The following is a 23910-nucleotide window of genomic DNA, read 5'->3' on the forward strand; positions in this document are numbered from 1 at the left end:
TACAATTTGGTTGGCTAAGTCCCAAATTGCCAGCCCATCCTCTTTCATTCAGTACTCAGTAGATACCTACTAACAGGGCACACCGCATGAAGGTGGGAATTGGATATTACATCAGAAGCCCCAGTCAGTTCTCTGCATTTCTGAAAGGTAATGTGGAAGTCTCCTCCCAGTTATTTGACTTTGACCCATAAGTGTATAATTTCTTTAATTTAGAATAAATTTATTTATTGAACTCCTCACCATACTGGCTCTGCTTATTCTGTTGTCTATTTCCACATTTAATTTATCATCTTTGCTAAAAATTGTGCCTAAGTAGCTGAAATAATTTACTTGTTACATAGATTTTCCCATTCAGAATGAAGCTAATGTTTTCAATGTTTCTTCCTATTTTCAATCTGTTTTTTATTGCTGATTTTCATGTCAAATTTGTTACAACAGTTATTCAATTTAGTTAAGGAATCAGACATATAGTGGATTTAAGTTATACCGTCTGCAGAAAGTAAAGAGCTGAGATTATCCAGTTTCTTTCATGTAGATCGTCCACTCTTAGTCGTCATCTACATGATGACTAAGAGTGGAGATAGTATGCACTATCTTGGACCTGATTTTACATTAAATCACCTTTCTGTATACCGTCTTCAATTTAACTGTTGCCTTACAAATGAAATATAGGCTATATACTGCTTTATAAAACTAGTGTTTTGAATAACTTTTTTTTTTGGCAGCTTGTCATATTCCTTTTCAGATCTATAAAACTTCGAGATTCTTGTTATAACAGTATAGATCATCATCAAAAGCTTTCTTCAGTGCAATATTGGAATGAATGTCTCTCCATACTTCCTCCATTTTGGCCAATCTTGTGCAGCTCCACCATAAATGACTATAGCACCTTTTTATTTCATCAGCCCATCTTACCAATGGTCTACATGGTTTCCAATATATCCCCCCCCACCCCCGAGGGTATATGCCAGGAATCACATGATGAGTTCTTAGTGTCCACTCTAAACATATTATTGAATATAGTTGGGAGACTAATTTCAAATTTTTTTTGATAGTACAAGTACATTACTGATTTTCTGGTACCCTTGGTTCCAGAGCCTTGTCAGATTAGCTGCTTTGATGGAACAAAAGAGGTCACATAATATTAATTTGTCAATACCCCACCAACCCATTAATTATAACTGCTAGAAACTTAATATTATTGTAAATGAAATAATTAAATAGAATGCATTAGTATAAATGTTACGGTACAGATGGATATGCACTTGTGCTTCTGCTTAACACCATCAATATGAACTGGCACATGCTTAAGAACCCTAGGGTTCTTAAGCATGTGCCAGTTCTTAAGCAAAATAACAGAAATAGGGTTCTTAGCTTATTTTGCTAAGAATCCCTAAATATCAATAGATCACCATCTACAGCAGATGTAAATAATTAAATGAGAGCATGCACACATTGCTATGCCATCTTTAGTGACCCAGTGAATTATTTGGGTAGTCTCAAGAATTTCATGATTGAAATGCTTCTGTCCAGACACTAAAGGAAGTGCTAGACCATCTGTTGCCACAAAATTGGCAGTGTACCTGTATTTGTTTATAAAACAAGTTTTGTGTTTATGTCATGATTACACAGCATTAATTGTAAGTCAACCTACCTGGTGGCAAACATTATAATCCAACATGCTTGCTTACTTTTCCTGCAAGTTACAGTTTGTCTTAGTTATAATTATTATTACCGGTATCTCCATGGAGTCAGTAGACTCATTGCAGGTATCAGAGAACACTTGTTTAGCTAATGCATTCCTGGATGTTGACAATGTCAAGTTGTTTCCTAATATCCTCATTTTTAATATGATATTGCCATTGATGCATCTGTTCACACCCCTAATCTTTCTCTCATATCTGCAGTCTCTAGTCTCTGGTCAAGTGTTTTACTTCTGACCCAGCTCTCAGATCCATAAGTAAAAATTGGTTTGAACACTGTCTTGTATACAGCTAATTTAGTGTTTTCACTAATTTCTTTCTTATTTCATATAAATGTATTTAGTTGACTTCCTACCATACCAGCTTTGTTGATTCTATTGTCTATTTCCATATTTAATTTACCATCTTCAGTAAAAATTGTGCCTAAGTAGCTGAAATGTTTCACTTGTTCCACAGGTTCTCCATTCACAACACAGTTGACATTTTCAGTGAGTCTGCCTATTTTCATTGTCTTTGTCTTTTTATTGCTGACTTTCATACCATATCTATTAAAACAGCTATTCAATTTAGTCAGAGAATCTTGCAGACTTGTAGCGGATTTATTTAGAAGTATAACATCATCCGCATAAAGCAAAGAGCTGACATTAACATCTCCAATTTTGATATCAGGTTTAATACCACATTCCTTCATAATGTGATCCATATAGATAATGAATAACAGAGGGGATAATGTATATCCTTGTCTGACACCAGATTTAACATTAAACCATCTTCCTGTACTTCCTTCAATTCTAACTGCTGACTTACAACTCAAATACAGACTAAGTATTGCTTGATATAATGATCCACTGACACTATACAACTGTAGCATTTTGAATAGCTTCTCTCTTGGAACCTTGTCCAGATCAACAAAACTTAAATACAGATCTCTATTATATTCCCATGACTTTTCAACTATTTGTCGTAAAGTGAATATCTGATCCTGACAGCCTCTATTTGGCCTGAATCCGCTTGTTCTTCACCAAGCTTCTCTTCCATAATACTTCTCAACCGTTTCTCAAGTATGCTGGCAAAAATTTTACCAGGAACACTCATTAGAGAAAAATACCTCTGTGATTCTCACAATCAGTTTTATTCCCTATTTATATATATGGGTACTAAGAGAGCTCTACTCCAATCATCTGGAATTCGTCCTTCTGTCCAGGCCCTCTGAACTTTGCAATGTAGCCACTGTAAAACTTTTATACCTCCATACTTGAGCATTTCTAGTCTAATATCATCTACTCCAACTGCCTTTCCACATTTCAGACTTTTGATGGCTTTTTCTACTTAAAGCATGGATATGTATTCCTGATTGCATGCCTGGTCAGTATTTTTTATCACTGTGACATCACATTTCATTTAGCAATTTTTTGAAGTAATTAATATCATCATCATCATCAAATTCCTGCCATGTACCCTCAAGGGGTGTACAGGATATGACAGTACTACATGAAAAAATTACATCATTACTAACTTCCTATCTACAATTTTCCTCCAAATCAGTCTGTTACTTGTCAAGACTCCAACATTATCAGATCTTATATTTCTATCGTCTAAGGCACTTTGTACCGTATCCATCCACCTATATCTTGGTCTTCCTCTGGGTCGTTTTCCTGCCAACCTGGCAGAGAACACTTGTTTTGCTAATCTTTCCTCTCCCATTCTATTTAAGTGACCATACCATCTGAGATTAGCTCTGCTAACGCATTCCTGGATGCTGACAATGTCAAGTTCTTTCCTAATATCCTCATTTTTAATATGATACTGCCATTGATGCCATCTGTTCAATGCCTCTAATCTTTCTCAGGACTCTCATATCTGCGGTCTCTAGTCTTTGGTCAAGTGTTTTACTTCTGACCCAGCTCTCAGATCCATAAGTTAAAATTGGTTTGAACACAGTCTTGTATATAGCTAATTTAGTGTTCCGACTAATTTCTTTCTTATTCCATATGAATTTATTCAATTGACTTCCCACCATACCAGCTTTGCTGATTCTGTTGTCTATTTCTATATTTAGTTTACCATCTTCAGTAAAAATTGTGCCTAAGTAGCTGAAATGTTTTACTTGTTCCACAGGTTCTCCATTCACAAAACAGTTGACATTTTCAATGATTCTGCCTATTTTCATTGTCTTTGTCTTTTTATTGCTGACCTTCATACCATATCTATTACAACAGCTATTCAATTTAGTTAGAGAATCTTGCAGACTTGCAGCGGATTTATTTAGAAGTATAACATCATCCGCATAAAGCAAAGAGCTGACATTAACATCTCCAATTTTCATATCAGGTTTAATACCACATTCCTTCATAATGTGATCCATATAGATAATGAATAACAGAGGGGATAATGTACATCCTTGTCTCACACCAGATTTAACATTAAACCATCTTCCTGTACTTCCTTCAATTCTAACTGCTGACTCACAACTCAAATAAAGACTAAGTATTGCTTGATATAATGCCCCATTGACACCATATAACTGCAGCGTATTGAATAGCTTCTCTCTTGGCACCTTGTCATATGCCTTTTCCAAATCGACAAAACTTAAATACAGATCTTTGTTATATTCCCATGCTTTCTCGACTATTTGTCGTAAAGTGAAGATCTGATCCTGACAGCCTCTATTTGGCCTGAATCCAGCTTGTTCTTGACCAAGCTTTTCTTCCACAATTCTTCTCAACCGTTTCTCAAGTATACTTGCATAGATCTTGCCAGGAACACTCAGTAGGGAAATACCTCTGTAATTCTCACATTCAGTTTTATTTCCCTTTTTATATATGGGTACTATGAGAGCTCTACTCCAATCATCAGGAATTCGTCCCTCTGTCCAGGCTTTCTGAACAATGCAGTGCAGCCACTGTAAGACTCTTATACCACCATACTTCAGCATTTCTGGTCGAATATCATCTACTCCTGCTGCCTTTCCACATTTCAAGCCTTTGATGGCTTTTTCTACTTCAAGTATGGATATGTATTCCTGACTGCATGCCTGGTCAGTGTTTTTTATCAATGTGCTGTCATCACTGCTTGTTTCATTTAGCAGTTTTTCAAAGTAATTACTCCATACTTCAAGGATATCTTTTTCTCCTGTTTTCATTTCACCTTTATCATCTCTAATTCCTTTTACAGCACTCTTTCCTCCATTCCTAAGCTTCTTCAACAACCTCCAGAATATTTTGCCACCTTCTTGATATTTATTTTCTATATTCTTGCCAAAGTCCTCCCATGACTTTTGTTTAGCTAGTTTTACACACTGTTTAGCTTTCTTACATTTGTCTCTGTATTCTGTAAGAGTAAAAGCTGACTTATTTGCCAGGAACTTTTGATATGCTTTCTTCTTTTCCTTCACTGCCTCTTTACCTTCCTGTGTCCACCAGGGAGTTCTGATTTTTTTATCTTTGCACACAACCTCACCACATGCCTCTCTGGCAGAATCAATCAATGTTTCCTTCAGAGTTTGCCACTGAATCTCCAAGGTTTGATTCCTGTTCTCAAACTCTTTCATTTCCTTTTCAATAATATTTCTGTATTTTAGTCTACAGTTTACATCTGAGAGCTGCTCAACTTTTATTCGCTTTAAAACTTTCTTACATGTTATTCTTTTCAATATGAAATTCAATTTTATCCTGCTCAAGACTAAATAGTGATCACTTCCAATTTCAAATCCTCTGTACACTCTGGTGTCCTGCACCAGGGAGAAAACATCACTATCAACAATAACATAGTCAATGAGACTTTTCTTATTCCTAGCCTCTTCTCTCCATGTGAATTTGTGCACATTTTTATGTTGGAACATGGTGTTAGTAATAACCAGTCCATGTCCTGAGCAGAAATCCAACAGATATTTGCCATTATTATTAGCTTTGCTCTTTTCTCCAAATTTTCCCAAAATATTTTTGTATGTCTCACAATCATTTCCTACTCTACTATTTTGATCCCCAACAAGGACCAACTTTTCCTTTTTCATTGTGTCAGTTGCTTTTTCTAAAGCCTCAAAAAATTCCTCCACTTCTACCTTAGTAGAACCTTCTGTGGGACCATAGGCACAAATAAGTCTCATTGTCCAGTTCCCCATTCTCATATTTGCCCACATTACTCTACTTGAGACTGACTGCCATTCGAGAAGATTAGCCTCGTATTTTGTGTTGAATACTATGGCTACTCCTTCTTTTCCTTGATTGTTATTGCCTGAATATAACATTTTGTATTTATTGCTCAGAAAGATCTCACCAGTTTTGGTCTTTTTTGTTTCAGTCACCCCTATTATGTCGATCTGGTACTTATCTAATTCCTCAGCTAGCTCCATTTCTTTGCCATTCAGGCTTCTTACGTTGATAGTACCGATCTTTAACTCTGGTGATGTTGAGTTGGGGTTTGTTTTCAGATTTGTTCCAGTAGCTGACTTTTCGCTGTTCGCCCTGGTTCCCTGGCGAAAACAACGGGGGCCTTGTTTAACCGGGCGACGCCCCAGCCGGCATGAAATTTTGTCATGTTGTACCATCATTTTTTATTTTGGTTTAACCAATAAGAATACAATTTGGTCGGCTAAATCCCAAATTGCCAGCCCATCCTCGTTCGTTCAGTATCAAAGTAGATACCCAACAGGGTGCACCACGAGAAGGTGAGGATTGGACATTAGGTCAGAAGCCCTGGTTGGTTCTCCGCATTCCTTTAAAGGCTATGTGGAGGTCTCCTCTCAGTTATACAGCTTTGACCCTTATTACTTCAAAAAAAAAATTCAAGGATATCTTTTTTGGCAGTTTTCATATCACTCTTATCACTAATTCCTTTTACAGCACTCTTTCCTTCATTTCTGAGCTTTTTAACAGCCTCCAGAATATCTTGCCACCTTCTTGATATTTATTTTCTATGTTCTTACTAAAGTCTTCTCATGACTTTTGTTTAGCTAGTTTTATACAGTGTTTAGTTTTCTTACATTTGTCTCTGTATCCTCTAAGAGCACAAGCTGACTTATTTGCCAGGAACTTTTGATATGCTTTCTTCTTTTCCTTCACTGCCTCTTTAACTTCCTGTGTCCACCATGGAGTTTTGATTTTTCTATCCCTGCAAACAACCTCACCACATGCCTCTCTAGCTGAATCAATCAGTGTTTTTCTTCAGGGCTTGCCACTGAATCTCCAAGGTTTGATTCCTGTTCTGAAACTCTTTCATTTTTTCTTGAATTTTCTTCTTCTTCTTTCACTCTGCCTTATCCCATGTTAAACGGGGTCGTCGCATCTGAGAGCTGCTCAACTTTTATTTGTTTTGAAACTTTCTTACATGTTCTTTTCAATATGAAATTCAATTTTATCCTACTTAAGACTAAATGGTGATCACTTCCAATTTCAAATCCTCTGTAAACTCTAGTATCCTGCACTAGAGAGAAAACATCACTATCCATTTGTGCACATTTTTATGTTGGAACATGGTGTTAGTAATAACCAGTTCATGTCCTGAGCACAAATTCCCAACAAGTATTTGCCATTATTACTAGCATTGCTCTTTTCTCCAAATTTTTCCAAATTATTTTTGTATGTCTGCCAAATCATTTCCTACTCTCCTATTTAGATCCTCAACAAGGACCAACTTTTCATTTTTCATTGTGCCAGTTGCTTTTTCTAAAGCTTCAAAAATTTCCTCCACTTCTACCTTAGGAGAACCTTCTGTGGGATCATAGACACAAATAAATCTCACTGTCCAGTTTCCCATTCTGATATTTGCCCACATCACTCTACTTGAAATTGCCTGCAATTCAAGAAGATTAGCCTTGTATTTAGTGTTGAATACTATGGCTACCTCTTCTTTTCCTTGTTTGTCATTGCCTGAATATAACATTTTGTATTTATTGCTCAGAAAGATCTCACCAGTTTTTGTCTTTTTTGTTTCAGTCACTCCTATTATGTCGATCTGGTACTTATCCAATTCCTCAGCTAGCTCCATTTCTTTGCCATTCAGACTTCTTATGTTGATAGTACCAATCTTCAATTCTGGTGATATTGAGATTGGGTGTGTTTTAGGATTTGTTCGAGCAGCTGACTTTTAGCTGTTCGTCCTGGTTCCCTGGTGAAAACAATGGGGCCTTGTTTATCCGGGTGACGCCCAAGCTTGCATGAAATTCCATCATGTTGGACCATCATTTAATATTGTGGTTTAATCCAATAAGAATACAATTTGGTTCGCTAAATCCCAAATTGTCAGCCCATCCTCATTCATTCAGTATCCAGGTAGATACCTAACAGGGTGCACCACGAGAAGGGTGAGGACTGGACATTAGGTCAGAAGCCCTGGTCAGTTCTTTGCATTCCTTTAAAGGCTATGTGGAGGTCTCCTCTCAGTTATACAGCTTTGACCCTTAAGCACCCCTAAATAAATACATAGAATAGTAGAATAAAACTGTACAATAAGGGAAACAAAAAGCAATTAATTATTATTTTGGGGAAAAAAGTATCAAAATAGCCTGGTTGACCGAGTGGATAGCATATCCGCTCTCCAGACAAAAGGCTGTGGGTTCGAATCCAGGCGTGGGCATGGATGTTTGTGATTGTCTTTGGAAATACCAGTGGTGGTCAGTGGTAGATGGCATTGGTGTAGTTGTAGTCAGTTGGTGATTGAATGGTGGAGACAGAGTTGTAGAGCAGGTGCCCTCCCTTGATGAGTCCTTGAACTCCCTGGAAGTGTCAAATAATAATAAAAAAAAAATAATGACAGCTAAAAAATTATAGAAATATTTATATTTTTTTAATGTGAAGGTTCATGTTGCCTGCCATTGCTACTATTTATAGCGATTTCTGTATATTTATACATGCTTCACCACTTCTGTGTTCTATCATCTACCCTCTTTCTGATGTACATAAATCACCTATTCTTAATTACCACTAATCTTATCCAGAGCCTTGCTGATGATAGCACTCTTCATCCATCCTACTTGTTTGACAAGTCATACAGTGTGCAGATATTCCAAGAATGATTATCTACAACTAGTGCCTTAAATATTGATCTACTCACTATCCTTCAAGGGATGAGGACAATTTGGTCACATTCAATGCCACCAAAACACAATCTTGCCTCTTCTCTCATAAAAGAAAGCTCAGCTCACACTTACCCTCAGTAATACACACATCACCAGACAAGATAGATCTCTCTTCTTGGACTAACATTCACTTCCAGCTTCTTCTGGCACAAACACATCACAACAACAACAACAGCTTCCTCAGTATCTAAAGAAACTAGTCATTCTCTATTTTATGCCCAACTGACTCTTAACAACATACAAATCCCAAATTCGCCTATGATTACAATACCACTCACATGCTTGAGGTAAAGCAGCTAAACCTTCTCAAAAAAATTCTTGCTGTCTAGAGGAGAGCAATTCAGCTTATAGATAATCTCTCTCGTTCTCTCCCACAAATTCCATTCAACCTCTATCTTAGAACAGTGTTTCAGCTCTCTGTCTATTCTATAGGTACTCAATAGTCAGTGCTCCACTGCAATGCTAACTATCATTCCTGAACTTTGTTGCACCTGTTAATACAAGAACAGCAGCTGCCCAACTGTGCAACTGCAAACACACCGAACCTGCTTTTCTTCTTTCTCTTTTATTCCATCTACCGCCATCCTCTGGAACAACCTACTGCAAGTAATATTTCCGAATTACAACTATTAAAAAAAATAGCAATAAACTTCTGAGCCCTTGCCTACACCCTAGACATGGGACTGATGGTCATAGCTTATAGTCCTTTGACCTCTCGTGTATGGGATTCTTCTTCTTCCGCAGCTTATATCACTTAAGTAGGGTCACTGTTTTTAATAAGTCATCAGGTCCTCCCCCACCAGCTTCCTCCATCTCTTCTTTGGCTGCCCATGCTTCCTCCTTCCCTGCACACCCATCTGCATGACTTTTCTTCTCACACACTTGTCCTCCCTCCTCATCACATGACCAAACCATCTCAACCTTGCCTCATGTACCTTTCACCATTCCCCTAACATAGTCATTTCTCAGACGGACCTTTCTGGTCACACCACACATCCACCTAAGCATTCTCATCTCTGCCACCTCCATCCTGCTGATGTTATTTTTCCTCAAGGGCCACAGTTTCCATAGCATACGTCATAGCTGGTCTCACTACTGTCCTGTAGATTTTTCCCTTTATATTGACCACCACCCTCTTATCACATAGCACTCCAGCCATCTCTCACTAGTTCCTACATCCCACTTCCTTCTCAGCCTCTCCATCCTCTTTCACTGTTGAACCCAAGTATATAAAGTCAGTAACCTTTCTGATGACATTTCTTCCAGCTCCAGATCTGTCTCTTGGCTGTCATCCACTCTGCAACACATGTAATCTGTCTTACTTCTGATCGGCCTTATACTCTCTCTTCAAGCACATTCCGCCATCTTTCCAGTTTACCTGCCACTTCTCTAGATTCTGCACACAGCACAATGTCATCCACATAAAACATTGTTTAAGGCACTTCTTCTCTCACCACCTCCATCACAATATTAAACAGGAACGGACTTAATGCTGACCCCTGATGCAAACCAATTATCACTTGAAAACTTTGTCTCTCCCAGGCAGGTCCAAACTCTTGTCTTCACATTTCTGTACATCTCCTGCACCAACCTGACATATATATTCAGCCAAACTTTATTTGCACAAATGTTGATGAAGCACAGCAGCACTTCATCAACATTTGAAAACTTGCATTTTCTAATTTTATGTTGTTTTATAAGAAGCATACTATACCATACCATTTTGGTAACTATGCCAACATTCTTAATCGCTCAGGTAGTTCTTAGAATACTGAATTCTAAGAACAGACAAAAATGAAAGGAGCAACTTATCTTTTATGACACCTGCAAAGAATTATTGGCATATTTATAATCTAATCTTGTCCTTTGAAGACCATCCTCTCACTACTTCTTCGATGTCTAATCTCTAGCTCTACTCCTTCACTTTAGCCAAACACCGCCATGATTGTAAAATCAGTTTAAAATGAACTGGAAATGTCTACTAAAAAAATTCTCTTGATTCACAAAAAAGTCGAAATTATTCATGAGTTAGAATGTGGTGCAAAAAATGTTGATGTGTGTAGTTTTCTTTGTCCTCTTCAACAGTGCTGACATTGCGGAAGAATAAAGATGTTTACATATTGGAGTTATAAAACAACATACAATTAGAAAATGCAAGCTTTCAAATATTGATGAAGCACTGCTTCAATGGTTCACTACACGAAGTGCTGGATTCTCAACTGATGGTCTGATCTTGAAGGCTAAAATGGAAAAACTTGCTAAAGACGATTTTTGTATGCAACAATGGTTTGGCTGGATCAATTAAAAAGACAAACATAACAACGTTAAGTCAGTTTTTAAAAAGATAATTAAAATCCTGTTTATTATTAATTAGCATTGTTTTTAATTCATGGACAAATAAATAGTGTTTAATAATAAGTATTATAGTTTATACAGGCATATTTATACAAATGATATCTAGTTATAATTATATTATTATTTCGCTCTCTAATGCTTTTTTTTTTTTTTGGAAATTATTTTTTATTGAGATACTGAGAATTAAAAAAAAAAAAAAAAATAGGAGGATGATTTAACTCACCGATATAGTGAGTCTGTTGATCCCATCATAGGACCAACAGAATTCCTCATTAACCAAGTTCAACAGTGTGTGTGTGTGTGTGTGTGTGTGTGTGTGTGTGTGTGTGTGTGTGTAATGTGGCATGTAAGTAAATACCAAGGGGTCACAGTAGAATGATAACCATCATCATCAAATTCCTGATACATATTCCTGATATATAAGGGGTGTAGAGGATATGATAGTACTACATGAAAAACTTACATCATTACCAACTTCCTATCTACAATTTTCCTTCAAATCGATCTGCTACCTGTCAAGACTCAAATATTATTGGAACTTATATTTCTATCTTCTAAGGCACTTCGTACTGTATCAATCCACCTATATCTTGGTCTTCCTCTGGGTCTTTTTCCTGCCAACCCAGCAGAGAACAATTGTTTTGCTAATCTTTCCTCTCCCATTCTGTTTAAGTGACCATACCAAATGAAATTAGCTCTGCTAATGCATTCCTGGATGCTGACAATGTCAAGTTCTTTCCTAATATTCTCGTTTTTAATATGATATTGCCATTGATGCCATCTGTTCATGCCTCTAATCTTTCTCAAGACTCTCATATCTGCAGTCTCTAGTCTTTGGTCAAGTGTTTTGCTTCTGACCCAGCCTTCAGATCCATAAGTTAAAACTGGTTTGAACACTGTCTTGTATACAGCTAATTTAGTGTTTTGACTAATTTTTTTCTTATTCCATATAAATTTATTCAGTTGACTTCCTGCCATACCAGCTTTGTTGATTCTGTTGTCTATTTCAATATTTAATTTACCATCTTCACCAAAAATCTTGCCTAAGTAGCTGAAATGTTTCACTTGTTCTATAGGTTCTCCATTCACAATGCAGTTGATATTTTCAATGTTTCTGCCTATTTTCATTGTCTTTGTCTTGTTATTGCTGACCTTCATACCATACCTATTACAACAGTTATTCAATTTAGTCAAGGAACCTTGCAGACTTGTAGCAGATTTATTTAGAAGTATAACATCATTTGCAAAGTAAGGAGCTGACATTAACATCTCCAATTTTGATATCAGGTTTAATACCACTTTCCATCATAATGTGATCCATATAGATAATAAATAACAGTGGGGATAATGTACATCCTTGTCTGACACCATATTTAACATAAAACCATCTTCCTGTACTTTCTTCAGTTCTAACTGAACTCAAATAAAGACTAAGTATTACTTGATATAATGTTCCATTGATACCATACAACTGTAGCATTTTGAATAGCTTTTCTCTTGGCACCTTGTCATCTGCCTTTTCTAGATCTACAAAACTTAAATACAGATCTTTGTTATATTACCATGATTTCTCAAAATATAAAATGATGATACAACATTGAGAAATCCAGAATTAATAATAATATTAATTTTGGAAATGATTACAAAATATAATTATCAAGACAAGGATGAAAGAGGGTTTCAAAACAATTTATTAATATAGCAATGACAAATGTATATTGTTTAGAATGAGAATGGATGAAGTAATTTATAATGAAAGCAAAGACATTGATTATTAATATCCAAATAACACTAAGGCATGAATACTTGTCTTCAGAAGAAATGCTAATTATTAAAATTATAAAACTCAGAGTATCTCAAATAGTGCATGTTACATACACACTGTTATAGAAAATGTTTCAATCATTGTTATAGTATGCATTGAATTCATGGCTTGGTTTGAAGGCAGGGAGAGATGGACTTGAAAGAATCAAGTAATTATCTGGTGCATTGGTAATAAAATATTTCACTGTGAGAATAGTAAAGCTGCTCTGTTGCCATATACAGTTTTGTTCAGCTAATTTTGCAATGTTAATACAGGATAGCATATTCTACTGAGCTCAATGAGTTAAATGACACTAAATACACTTATGTATCTTCTGTGGTGTGTGGGGTGCGTGTCATAAATATGTAATTAATAGTGGTGTCCCTTTTCAGAAAATACTGTAGTTACATCATATAATACCAATTATTCACTTATTTTATATAAAAGCATAATAGAGAATTTAAAAAATAAAAACAGCTATATGCCTTAAACACTATTCTGAAAATTAGATGATTAAAGAAATACCTCTTTTTTCTTTGAAGAGCCATTTCATTTTGTCAGAATCGCTGTATAATATCCTGAAATTTTCAAAGGAGAATGAATATTAGACAAGATTCTGACAAAACGAAAAGATTCATAAAAAAAAAGCATTCAGTGAAAAATTAGGAAAAAACAGAAAAACTCACCCTTCATTACCCACAATTTTACTGTACTAAAAATGAACATTAAATATATTACCTACATGATGTGATTTAAAAACATACACAGAAATAATACATCAAATGACAGGAAGTTCCAATTCACAGACTATTTTCTACATCACTTTTAATTCAGTTATGTACTTTATCAATGCTATATGTATTGATTTCAAAAAGCATATCAAAGGAATATCCAAATACAAAAATTCCAGTTTTCAGACAAAATTAAAAAATGTTCAAGAAACACATTAATTCATTCTACTAAAACTTTTCTGATTAAACAGCAATTAAGGTTTTTACTGCTAATTACAACCTTTAATTTAGGAACAAGCCTAATAACCAACCTCAGTTTTCATCATTAGGTCATGCCTTGCTTTTCCACTCCTATCTACTTCAATTTCATCATCACTTTCTTCACTTGAATCAGATCCCTCTTCTCTAGAAAATGAACAAACAGAAATAAATATGCAAACAACAAATTCCAGTGATCACATCAGAGTATTACAAATCTGGAAAGATGTGTATTACTACCATTGCATATTACAGGGATAATACTTAATTTATGGGAGAGGAATGTTGAAGTAGGAAAAAAAGAAAATCTGTATCTGTAATACTATGGCTTTTAATCAACGTTCATTACTACCAAACCATTTCAAAGCTTCTTATATTATTTTAAAGCAATTTCACTTACTTTGAAAAAAAAAAAACAGAAGAAAAATCCTCTTTCGTGTTAACTTTCTTGTGAAAATTCAAGCAGATAATCACATGATGCTAATTATCGAACACAGATCCGACCTTAAACTGTCAGTATGATGGGTAAGAAATTAGTGCTTTATTTGCTATGTGTACGTAGATGCAGAGATGGAATATTAAACTTCCTTAGCAGTTACAGTGAGAGGTTGCATGATGGAGCGTCGTGGAAGAGTACTGCTATGTTCGGTGCAGATAATGTTCCAACATTCATACAAGTAGATTGCACAATCTCTTTCGCATACAATACCAAATGAGTGAACAGCAGAATGACGTGTAATATTAATACTGTGTGGCCTGACACAGAGGCCGCACAGTATCAATATTACAGTATTGAAACTGCTAGTCCTACTAAGGTGTTTTGGAAAAGACTATTTTTAGGATACAGTTAAGAGAAAATTGTTGGTTGGAGTGAAACAGCAGATTTTTTTGCTTTATTATGCAAAATGAACCAGTAGATATTTGTGTATCCTGAAGATGGATAGGATCCAACCATTAAATGATACTCTCAGAACAATAAATCTGGGATCCATAAACTTTGAACAAGTGTATGATAAAGACGATGCAAGGAAAATCAATCCACACCTACACTGTAGGGTATAAAGGACATTCAATACTCTTTTGTATATTTTTCTTAGTTGACAAATGGATGCCAGGGTGAGCTCTAAGAAATTATTTCTGTTGCTACTGGGATAATAGTTTGATTCATCCATTCCTTAACTCTAGGTCTGGGTGAAGAGTGCATTTTTGGCAGAAGTGCTCACACACTTGTTTTTTCTGAACACTTTGAACTCATCAGTAATAGCCCAAAGACAGATATAATCAATTACTTCTTGAGGTTGCCTTTCAATAACTCCCATTACAAGAATGACAATAAATAACGAAGTCACCAACAGAGAACACTATTCACTGTGGAAGTTTCTGTAGTTCAGTCATTATTGATGAGGCCTTTTGGTTAGAAAAACCGGATTTGAATTCCATCTACAATGCAAAGACTTTTCAATTGAAGGTGAGTAGCTAACTCTCTCTCTATTCTTAAAACCTAAATACAACTCAGTGCATCAACTAATCACTCTTATACATGCTGAGTGTAAAGCCCACCTTTAGTGAGCTTTATTCAACATTAATTTGCACTACTTCATACAGTACTCTTATAATGTTAACTTACCCAATCAAATTGTAATTATTTACATCATCATTCAGTTATTACGTCTAGGTACTTGCATTCTTTACAATACTCTCATTCAGCACAGTCCATTACATGAATCTTTCGTCCCCTTTTTTATGCTGACTCGCTTTTGATCTCCCACCAAAATTCTTTGTCTGAGTCATCAATAATTCTGCACCCTCTTGAACCCTTAATTCAGCAACATGGCAGCAATGACTGTATAACGAGTGGTTCCTATATCGCCAATCGACAGCAGACACCTCATGGTGGTGAACCCAGGGAATGAACTGAACTCGAAGAACCTCAGGACATAAGCCACTTCTCTTTCTATGACACAGTGCCCTCATGTGCTGCAGACCCAGCTAAGAAAAGGCTGAGAACCCTAAGACAAAATCGTTCCTGATGCTGGAGCTTTTAAAGGCCCAGACTTCGCCTGCATGCACCTCTCGAAACTTCCGTATAGGTCATATCAACATCTGGAAATGATGATGTCACACTTTGCGTGTCTTTCTAAATTGCCATATATGGATACTACATCAGTTCATAGTGATGTTATATTTCATTCGTCACAATAATTTAACAAAGTCTTGTGATTAAGTTATTATATACAAAAAGGATTTATTTTAAGAATACAAACAATGTCCTTTCTTCATGAGTAATTTAGAATAAAAAACTTGCAAAAACGAACATGATAAATTATTTTTCATGTGAGATGTAACATGCAGATCTGGTTTCTGAGGTGATACAGACACAGTGGAGATAGCACAAAGGAAAGTGTAAATGATGATATTGAAACTGTGTAATAATGTAGATTATAAGGACAAAATGAGAATTTGTGGACTGTAGATAATAGTAAACAGGAGAAAAAGAGATGACATGATAAACCTTCAAAATTCTGAAAGGATTAAAAATAAAATACAGAAGACTCACATTAAAAAAATTTGATTTTGAAATGGAATAATAGCATAATATACAAATAAGAAAAAGATTCTAAAAAATGCTAATGCAGCTACAATAATGTAACAGATAACAAATTCCTAATTACAGATATATAAATATAAAATACATAATTAAACAAATTAAGAAACTAGTAGATTGGGGAAAAAAAAGTATTATATCCTATGAAGGAGGTAAACATTGCCTGTGAGATCCAATTAAGTTTGGACGGAGTAATGTTTCATGAGTTCCTTATAAAGATGTTCCATAAGAAATCTATAATTCTCTTATGCTGTTATTTAGTCTTATTCTAGAGAACTCTGTGCTTAGCAGAAATGACATTCAGCAAGGCCAGATTGTTCAGAACATCTGATATGACTTATATTCTTCATGACAGACACAAGAGCAATGAATCTGGTAAACACCCAGAAGACTAAGTGGAAGAAGCTTTTGTTTTGGTGATGAAAGGTGGAAATTTTTCTGATAGCACAGACTGACCCTAAAATGTCGTGAGACTAAAAGTTTTATAATACATTATGATATTTCCTTCATATAAACCTGTAGAATACAAGTAATTTCTTCTTGAGCAGAAGAGGCAGGAATTCTATAGCTATTATCAATATATAATAGAGAACACTGACTCCATTAACAGCAGATGGGAATCTTGATATAAATGAAGTAGCTATTTTGATTCTTCTAAGTGGAAAGAGTAATAATGCAGTTTTAACTTCAAGGATGGCAAAACACATGAGAACTTTGAATAAAAAGGGATATGAAAACAATGGCAATATATATATAGCTTTGCATTGTAGAGGAATTAGCAACATGGGAAGTGGTCAGAGGATGTCTGAAGGAAGCTACAGTTAACAAGCATTCTTAGCCACAACTTTCCTATAACACTCAGTTGAGAAATCCCTCAGTAATTCTTATATTTATATTTATTTTTTTATGAACTGGTAGTAGAATGCATCCTCTACTCCAATGATATGGACCAACCTTTTGGCTAACTATTCTAAATTATGCAGTGTAGCCAGTGTAAAATATTTTTACCTCCATATAACTAAATTTCTCTTTGTTACTTTAATACTGAAATGTATGTTTTCACATATCTATACATATGTGAAACATACATACATTACATACAAACACAAGGATTCAAATTTATGGCAAATCAGTGTGCATATAAACAGGCTGTTAAAGAAAAAGAAGAAACCTATTAAATATTTTTCTGAGATCGTTTTCGAATGGCTTAAAGCTAGATAAAGAACAAATGTTGACCATTATTGGCTCATGTTTTTATATACTTAAAGGAAAGTAGAGGAATGATTGTGACCAGCTCATCAGAACAGCACCCATGAAAATATCTACAGAAAAGACTTCAGGCAGAACAGAATATTTGTAAGAAAAATTGTATTCCTTATATTTTGCATTACTGTACTATCATGAGTAACTTCAGTTTGCTGTTCTAGCCATCTAGAATATCTCCAATCTTTACTACAGATCATAAAGGAGATGTATTTTCCTTCTCTCTCCCTTCCATTTCTCAGTTTATTATTTGATTCGAAAACATCTTTCTTACAAGTTTCTTTCAAGGTACATTCCAGGCTATTCCCTAATCACTCTTTATATGATTTCTTATTTTCCTCAATTCTTTTTTTACTCTTTATTTCTTAAGTTCATAGTTTTTTGTTTTTTTTTCCCTGTATCTAATAATGCTTCCTTCATATTTTACCAATGGGTCTTTATCTTTCTCCTATAATGTTTGCATATTTCAGTCCACAGTTGCTATCTTGAACTTGTTTTCTGGAAATCTAGTCAAATTTTATATATATCAGTCTCACCCACAAGTCTCAAGAAGTATAACACAACAGTGCCATTTATGTGGGCACTGTTGCATTATAAGTTAGAGTGATCAGAGAGAAGAAAGGAAGCTGTTGATGGGTGTATACAAAGAAGCAAAAGGAAATGCAGTGGGTTTGCCTATCTCTCCCACCTTAGCCAACTATTATATAGAACATTCAGGAAGTTCATCCAAGGATTAAATTTATTCTTAAAATAGAAGATAAGTACCTTCCATTTCTCGATATTTTTATCCAAAACAACTTAATGATAGATTTCGGTTGTCAGGATGCAGAAAGAAAACAAATACAGGAAGGTACATTGATACTACTTATCATCAACATCCATTTCAGAAGTTGGATATTATCTTATCAAAATTTCAGTGCACCCACCACATGCATGCACACAACCTTATGTTCTATGGGCTCTTCTAACACAGAACTGTCTTTCATTAGAGCTACCATCATCTAAAAGGGTTACAATCCCAACATCAGCAAAGTAACTGATAATTCTGTCCCTCTTCAGAGGACATTCCTTATGTCCAAGGTGTGTATGAGAAAGTTACCAAATTAACTTTCAAGTCTCCTTCCATCTGGTTTGTGCACTAAATTCATCTTACAATTCTCCAAAGGAAAAACATCCTCTTCTTTCCTAACCAGGAGTATACAGAATTTCTTGCTCATACAGTATCTTTTATTATGGGCAGATACATCCAGTCCCATGATTTTATTAACTTGGATTCTTGCCAGTCATGCCATATCTACTAAACACAAGCTTCATTGGATTTAAGTTTTACACATAAGCCAATTTTTTATTAGAAAGGTTACAGAAAGAAAGATGTAAAGCACACATGTATCATCTGAACCTAAACAGAAATGATGGTTCAAAAACTTTCCCAATTTTGAGATGTTTTTCTATTCAATATTGCTATTGATTGTGTTAAATACAGGTATTCCTCGACTTATGACAGGGTTTGGTTCCAACGTCTCCATCGTAAGTCGAGGACTTTTTTAATTCTCGATTTGTTTGATTTCTATTATAATATTTTCGTAAATTAGGTTTCTCTTCTTCTTCTTCTGCAGCTTGTCCCACTTATGTGGGGGTCGTTGTTTGTAGTCAGTCTCTTCCACATCCTCCTGTCTAGGGATTTAACCACATCCAAGTTCTTCATCCTCAAGTCCTCCACCACCTCCCTCCATCTCGTCTTTGGCCGTCCGCACTTCCTCCTCCCCTGCACATCCATCTGCATGATCTTTCTTCCCACATACTCGTCCTCCCTCCTCATCACATGACCAGACCATCTCAACCTTGCCTCCTGTATCTCGTTTTGGAAAATCAAGTCTTGATCAGTCAGTTCACCTTCTTAGTGATCTGCTAATTCTTCATCGGTAATATTGATTTCTAGATCCAGTTTTTCTTGCAATTTCAATGATTTCTTCACCAATTTGTTCTAATATACTATGCTCATTGTACTCTTTGAGTGTCTCCTGCGGTAGTAACTTCTTCCAAATTCCTCGCATACAATTGTTCTTATACTTCCTTCCATGGAGTTCCAATGTTCTGGATACATTGGTTAATATCGTAATTTTTCCAAAAATCATCATCATCATCATCAAATTCCTGCCATGTACCCTCAAGGGGTGTACAGCATATGACAGTACTACATGAAAAAATTACATCATTATAAACTTCCTATCTACAATTTTCCTCCAAATCAGTCTGTTACTTGTCAAGACTCCAACATTATCAGATCTTATATTTCTATCGTCTAAGGCACTTTGTACCATATCAATCCACCTATATCTTGGTCTTCCTCTGGGCCGTTTTCCTGCCAACCTGGCAGAGAACACTTGTTTTGCTAATACCATCTGAGATTAGCTCTGCTAACGCATTCCTGGATGCTGACAATGTTAAGTTCTTTCCTAATATCCTCATTTTTAATATGATATTGCCATTGATGCCATCTGTTCACGCCTCTAATCTTTCTCAGGACTCTCATATCTGCGGTCTCTAGTCTTTGGTCAAGTGTTTTACTTCTGACCCAGCTCTCAGATCCATAAGTTAAAATTGGTTTGAACACAGTCGTGTATACAGCTAATTTAGTGTTCCGACTAATTTCTTTCTTATTCCATATGAATTTATTCAATTGACTTCCCACCATACCAGCTTTGCTGATTCTGTTGTCTATTTCTATATTTAGTTTACCATCTTCAGTAAAAATTGTGCCTAAGTAGCTGAAATGTTTTACTTGTTCCACAGGTTCTCCATTCACAACACAGTTGACATTTTCAATGATTCTGCCTATTTTCATTGTCTTTGTCTTTTTATTGCTGACCTTCATACCATATCTATTACAACAGCTATTCAATTTAGTCAGAGAATCTTGCAGACTTGTAGCGGATTTATTTAGAAGTATAACATCATCCGCATAAAGCAAAGAGCTGACATTAACATCTCCAATTTTGATATCAGGTTTAATACCACATTCCTTCATAATGTGATCCATATAGATAATGAATAACAGAGGGGATAATGTACATCCTTGTCTCACACCAGATTTAACATTAAACCATCTTCCTGTACTTCAATTCTAACTGCTGACTCACAACTGAAATAAAGACTAAGTATTGCTTGATATAATGCCCCATTGACACCATATAACTGCAGCGTACTGAATAGCTTCTCTCTTGGCACCTTGTCATATGCCTTTTCCAAATCGACAAAACTTAAATACAGATCTTTGTTATATTCCCATGCTTTCTCGACTATTTGTCGTAAAGTGAAGATCTGATCCTGACAGCCTCTATTTGGCCTGAATCCAGCTTGTTCTTCACCAAGCTTTTCTTCCACAATTCTTCTCAACCGTTTCTCAAGTATACTTGCATAGATCTTGCCAGGAACACTCAGTAGGGAAATACCTCTGTAATTCTCACATTCAGTTTTATTTCCCTTTTTATATATGGGTACTATCAGAGCTCTACTCCAATCATCGGGAATTCGTCCCTCTGTCCAGGCTTTCTGAACTATGCAGTGCAGCCACTGTAAGACTCTTATACCACCATACTTCAGCATTTCTGGTCGAATATCATCTACTCCTGCTGCCTTTCCACATTTCAAGCCTTTGATGGCTTTTTCTACTTCAAGTATGGATATGTATTCCTGACTGCATGCCTGGTCAGTGTTTTTTATCACTGTGCTGTCATCACTGTTTGTTTCATTTAGCAGTTTTTCAAAGTAATTACTCCATACTTCAAGGATATCTTTTTCTACTGTTTTCATTTCACCTTTATCATCTCTAATTCCTTTTACAGCACTCTTTCCTCCATTCCTAAGCTTCTTCAACAACCTCCAGAATATTTTGCCACCTTCTTGATATTTATTTTCTATATTCTTGCCAAAGTCCTCCCATGACTTTTGTTTAGCTAGTTTTACACACTGTTTAGCTTTCTTACATTTGTCTCTGTATTCTGTAAGAGTAAAAGCTGACTTATTTGCCAGGAACTTTTGATATGCTTTCTTCTTTTCCTTCACTGCCTCTTTAACTTCCTGTGTCCACCAGGGAGTTCTGATTTTTTTATCCTTGCACACAACCTCACCACATGCCTCTCTGGCAGAATCAATCAATGTTTCCTTCAGAGTTTGCCACTGAATCTCCAAGGTTTGATTCCTGTTCTCAAACTCTTTCATTTTCTTTTCAATAATATTTCTGTATTTTAGTCTACAGTTCACATCTGAGAGCTGCTCAACTTTTATTCGCTTTAAAACTTTCTTACATGTTATTCTTTTCAATATGAAATTCAATTTTATCCTGCTCAAGACTAAATAGTGATCACTTCCAATTTCAAATCCTCTGTACACTCTGGTGTCCTGCACCAGGGAGAAAACATCACTATCAGCAATAACATAGTCAATGAGACTTTTCTTAGTTTTCAAAAATCGCGTAATGTTATAGCATCATTGTCCATTGCTGTTATTGCTTGAGAAAATGTAGTTTTTACATAATATGTCTTGAATGTAGCAGTAGAACTGTGTTCCATAGGTTGAATCACAGCTGTTGTGTTGGAAGGTAGATACATTACATTTATATTTTCATTCAAATCGTATTGCTGCTTGACAGTGCCCTGGAGCACTGTCAAGCAGCAATACAATTTTAAAAGGAATGTTTTTTTCAAGACAGTAGGCACGTACTTCTAAATAAAACAATTGTCATCAAAGCCTTAGGATTACTCCTGTAGTAAACCAGCAACTTATTCTTGTCAATGTTTTTCAAAGCTCTGGGATTTTGTGAACAGTAAACAAGAAATGGTTTTAATTTAAAACCAGCAGCATTTCCTCCAAGAAGAAGCGTAATCCTATCTTTAAATGCCATAAAACCAGGCACCAATGTAGCTTTTCTGTGAATGCAAGTTTGTTCTGGCATTCTTTTCCAGAACAGTCTGGTTTCATCTACGTTAAAAATCTGCTCTAGCAAATAGCTTTCATCTTTTATCATCTCTTTCAGATTTTTCTTGAAAATTTTGGCAGTTTCAAAATCAGGACTAGCAGCTTCTCCCATTATTCGTATTTTATGTAAGTTAAATCGGCTTTTGAATTGATAAAACAACCTTGCTAGCGTTAAATGTATGCTCGCTGTATTTATCTTCTTGTTGTTTCCTTAAATTGTCAAATAGGCTGCGTGCTTTTGTTGAATCCTAAACAAACTGAGAGGAATATTATTGATGATTTGATCATCTATCCATATCATTAAAAGCTTCTCCATTTCATGAATTGGCCCTTCTCTTTTTTTTGTTAAAATTGTACATTTCATATTAACTGCTCCTTTAGCTGCCTCCATTATTTTTGATTTATCTTTTATAATTGTTGAACGCGTTAGTTTTTCTTCTCGTGCTATTTCACTGACTTTCTTTCCTTTGTTGTGTGCTTTAATGATCTTCATTTTAACATCTAAACTTAAAGCTTTCCTCGCCTCCTTTTTTATGTTGGAATTTTCATCCGTAGTATTACTTCTCTTACTGGACATGATAGGGTTACAATGAGATACAAAAATTGCAATGAGAGAAATGAACACTTCGACTTCTGATTAGCAACTAACATGCCAAAGGCTGTGATAAGTTGGAAGTGAGTGAATCATAGCAGTGGCTATTGCGTATTGGTGATAGGCTTTGCTTGTCGACTAATGGTGATGCTGCGATGCGTATACAAAAGCAATGTGATATACGTATGTATATGCTGGCGGCAAAGTTAAATTAGAGAATTTTTAATAATAACTTTTGTCCATCATAAGCCGAGGACTACCTGTAATTTATTATTTGATAATTTCACTTAAATAAGTTTCAACTGTTATTCTATTTTGTCTCTATGCACTCAAAATGACCTTCAAATGAGACTGAAAACTGTGATATTAAATAATTTATTTCCAATGCAGGTGAATTCTGTATATTAAATGCTTATAATTAACTTGTAATGAAATCAACTTTTCTCAATACAAAAATAATTTAACAAATAGTTTTCAATGTAAACTCATTTATATCAGATGAGATATAACATGAATATAATTTCTCTTATCATACTGAATAAAGTGA

The 23910-nt window shown here is 35.5% G+C and overlaps 1 protein-coding gene across 5 annotated transcripts in view; it reads right to left on the minus strand.

Moving 5' to 3' along the window:
* The window catches only part of Cpsf100 (cleavage and polyadenylation specificity factor subunit 2), a 325511-nt gene that overhangs the window by 131584 nt on the left and 170017 nt on the right, over nucleotides 1-23910 (minus strand). For all 5 annotated transcript variants that reach the window (XM_090399663.1, XM_090399659.1, XM_090399662.1 and 2 more), the window contains one exon: nucleotides 13980-14073. In XM_090399663.1, the coding sequence (XP_090255789.1) occupies nucleotides 13980-14073 (94 nt within the window). The remainder of the gene's footprint in view (nucleotides 1-13979; nucleotides 14074-23910) is intronic.

This window comes from Typopeltis vanoorti, chromosome 10 (assembly GCF_054136105.1).
Source record: "Typopeltis vanoorti isolate ZY-2024b chromosome 10, IOZ_Tvanoo_1.0, whole genome shotgun sequence".
Lineage (NCBI taxonomy): Eukaryota > Metazoa > Arthropoda > Arachnida > Uropygi > Thelyphonidae > Typopeltis > Typopeltis vanoorti.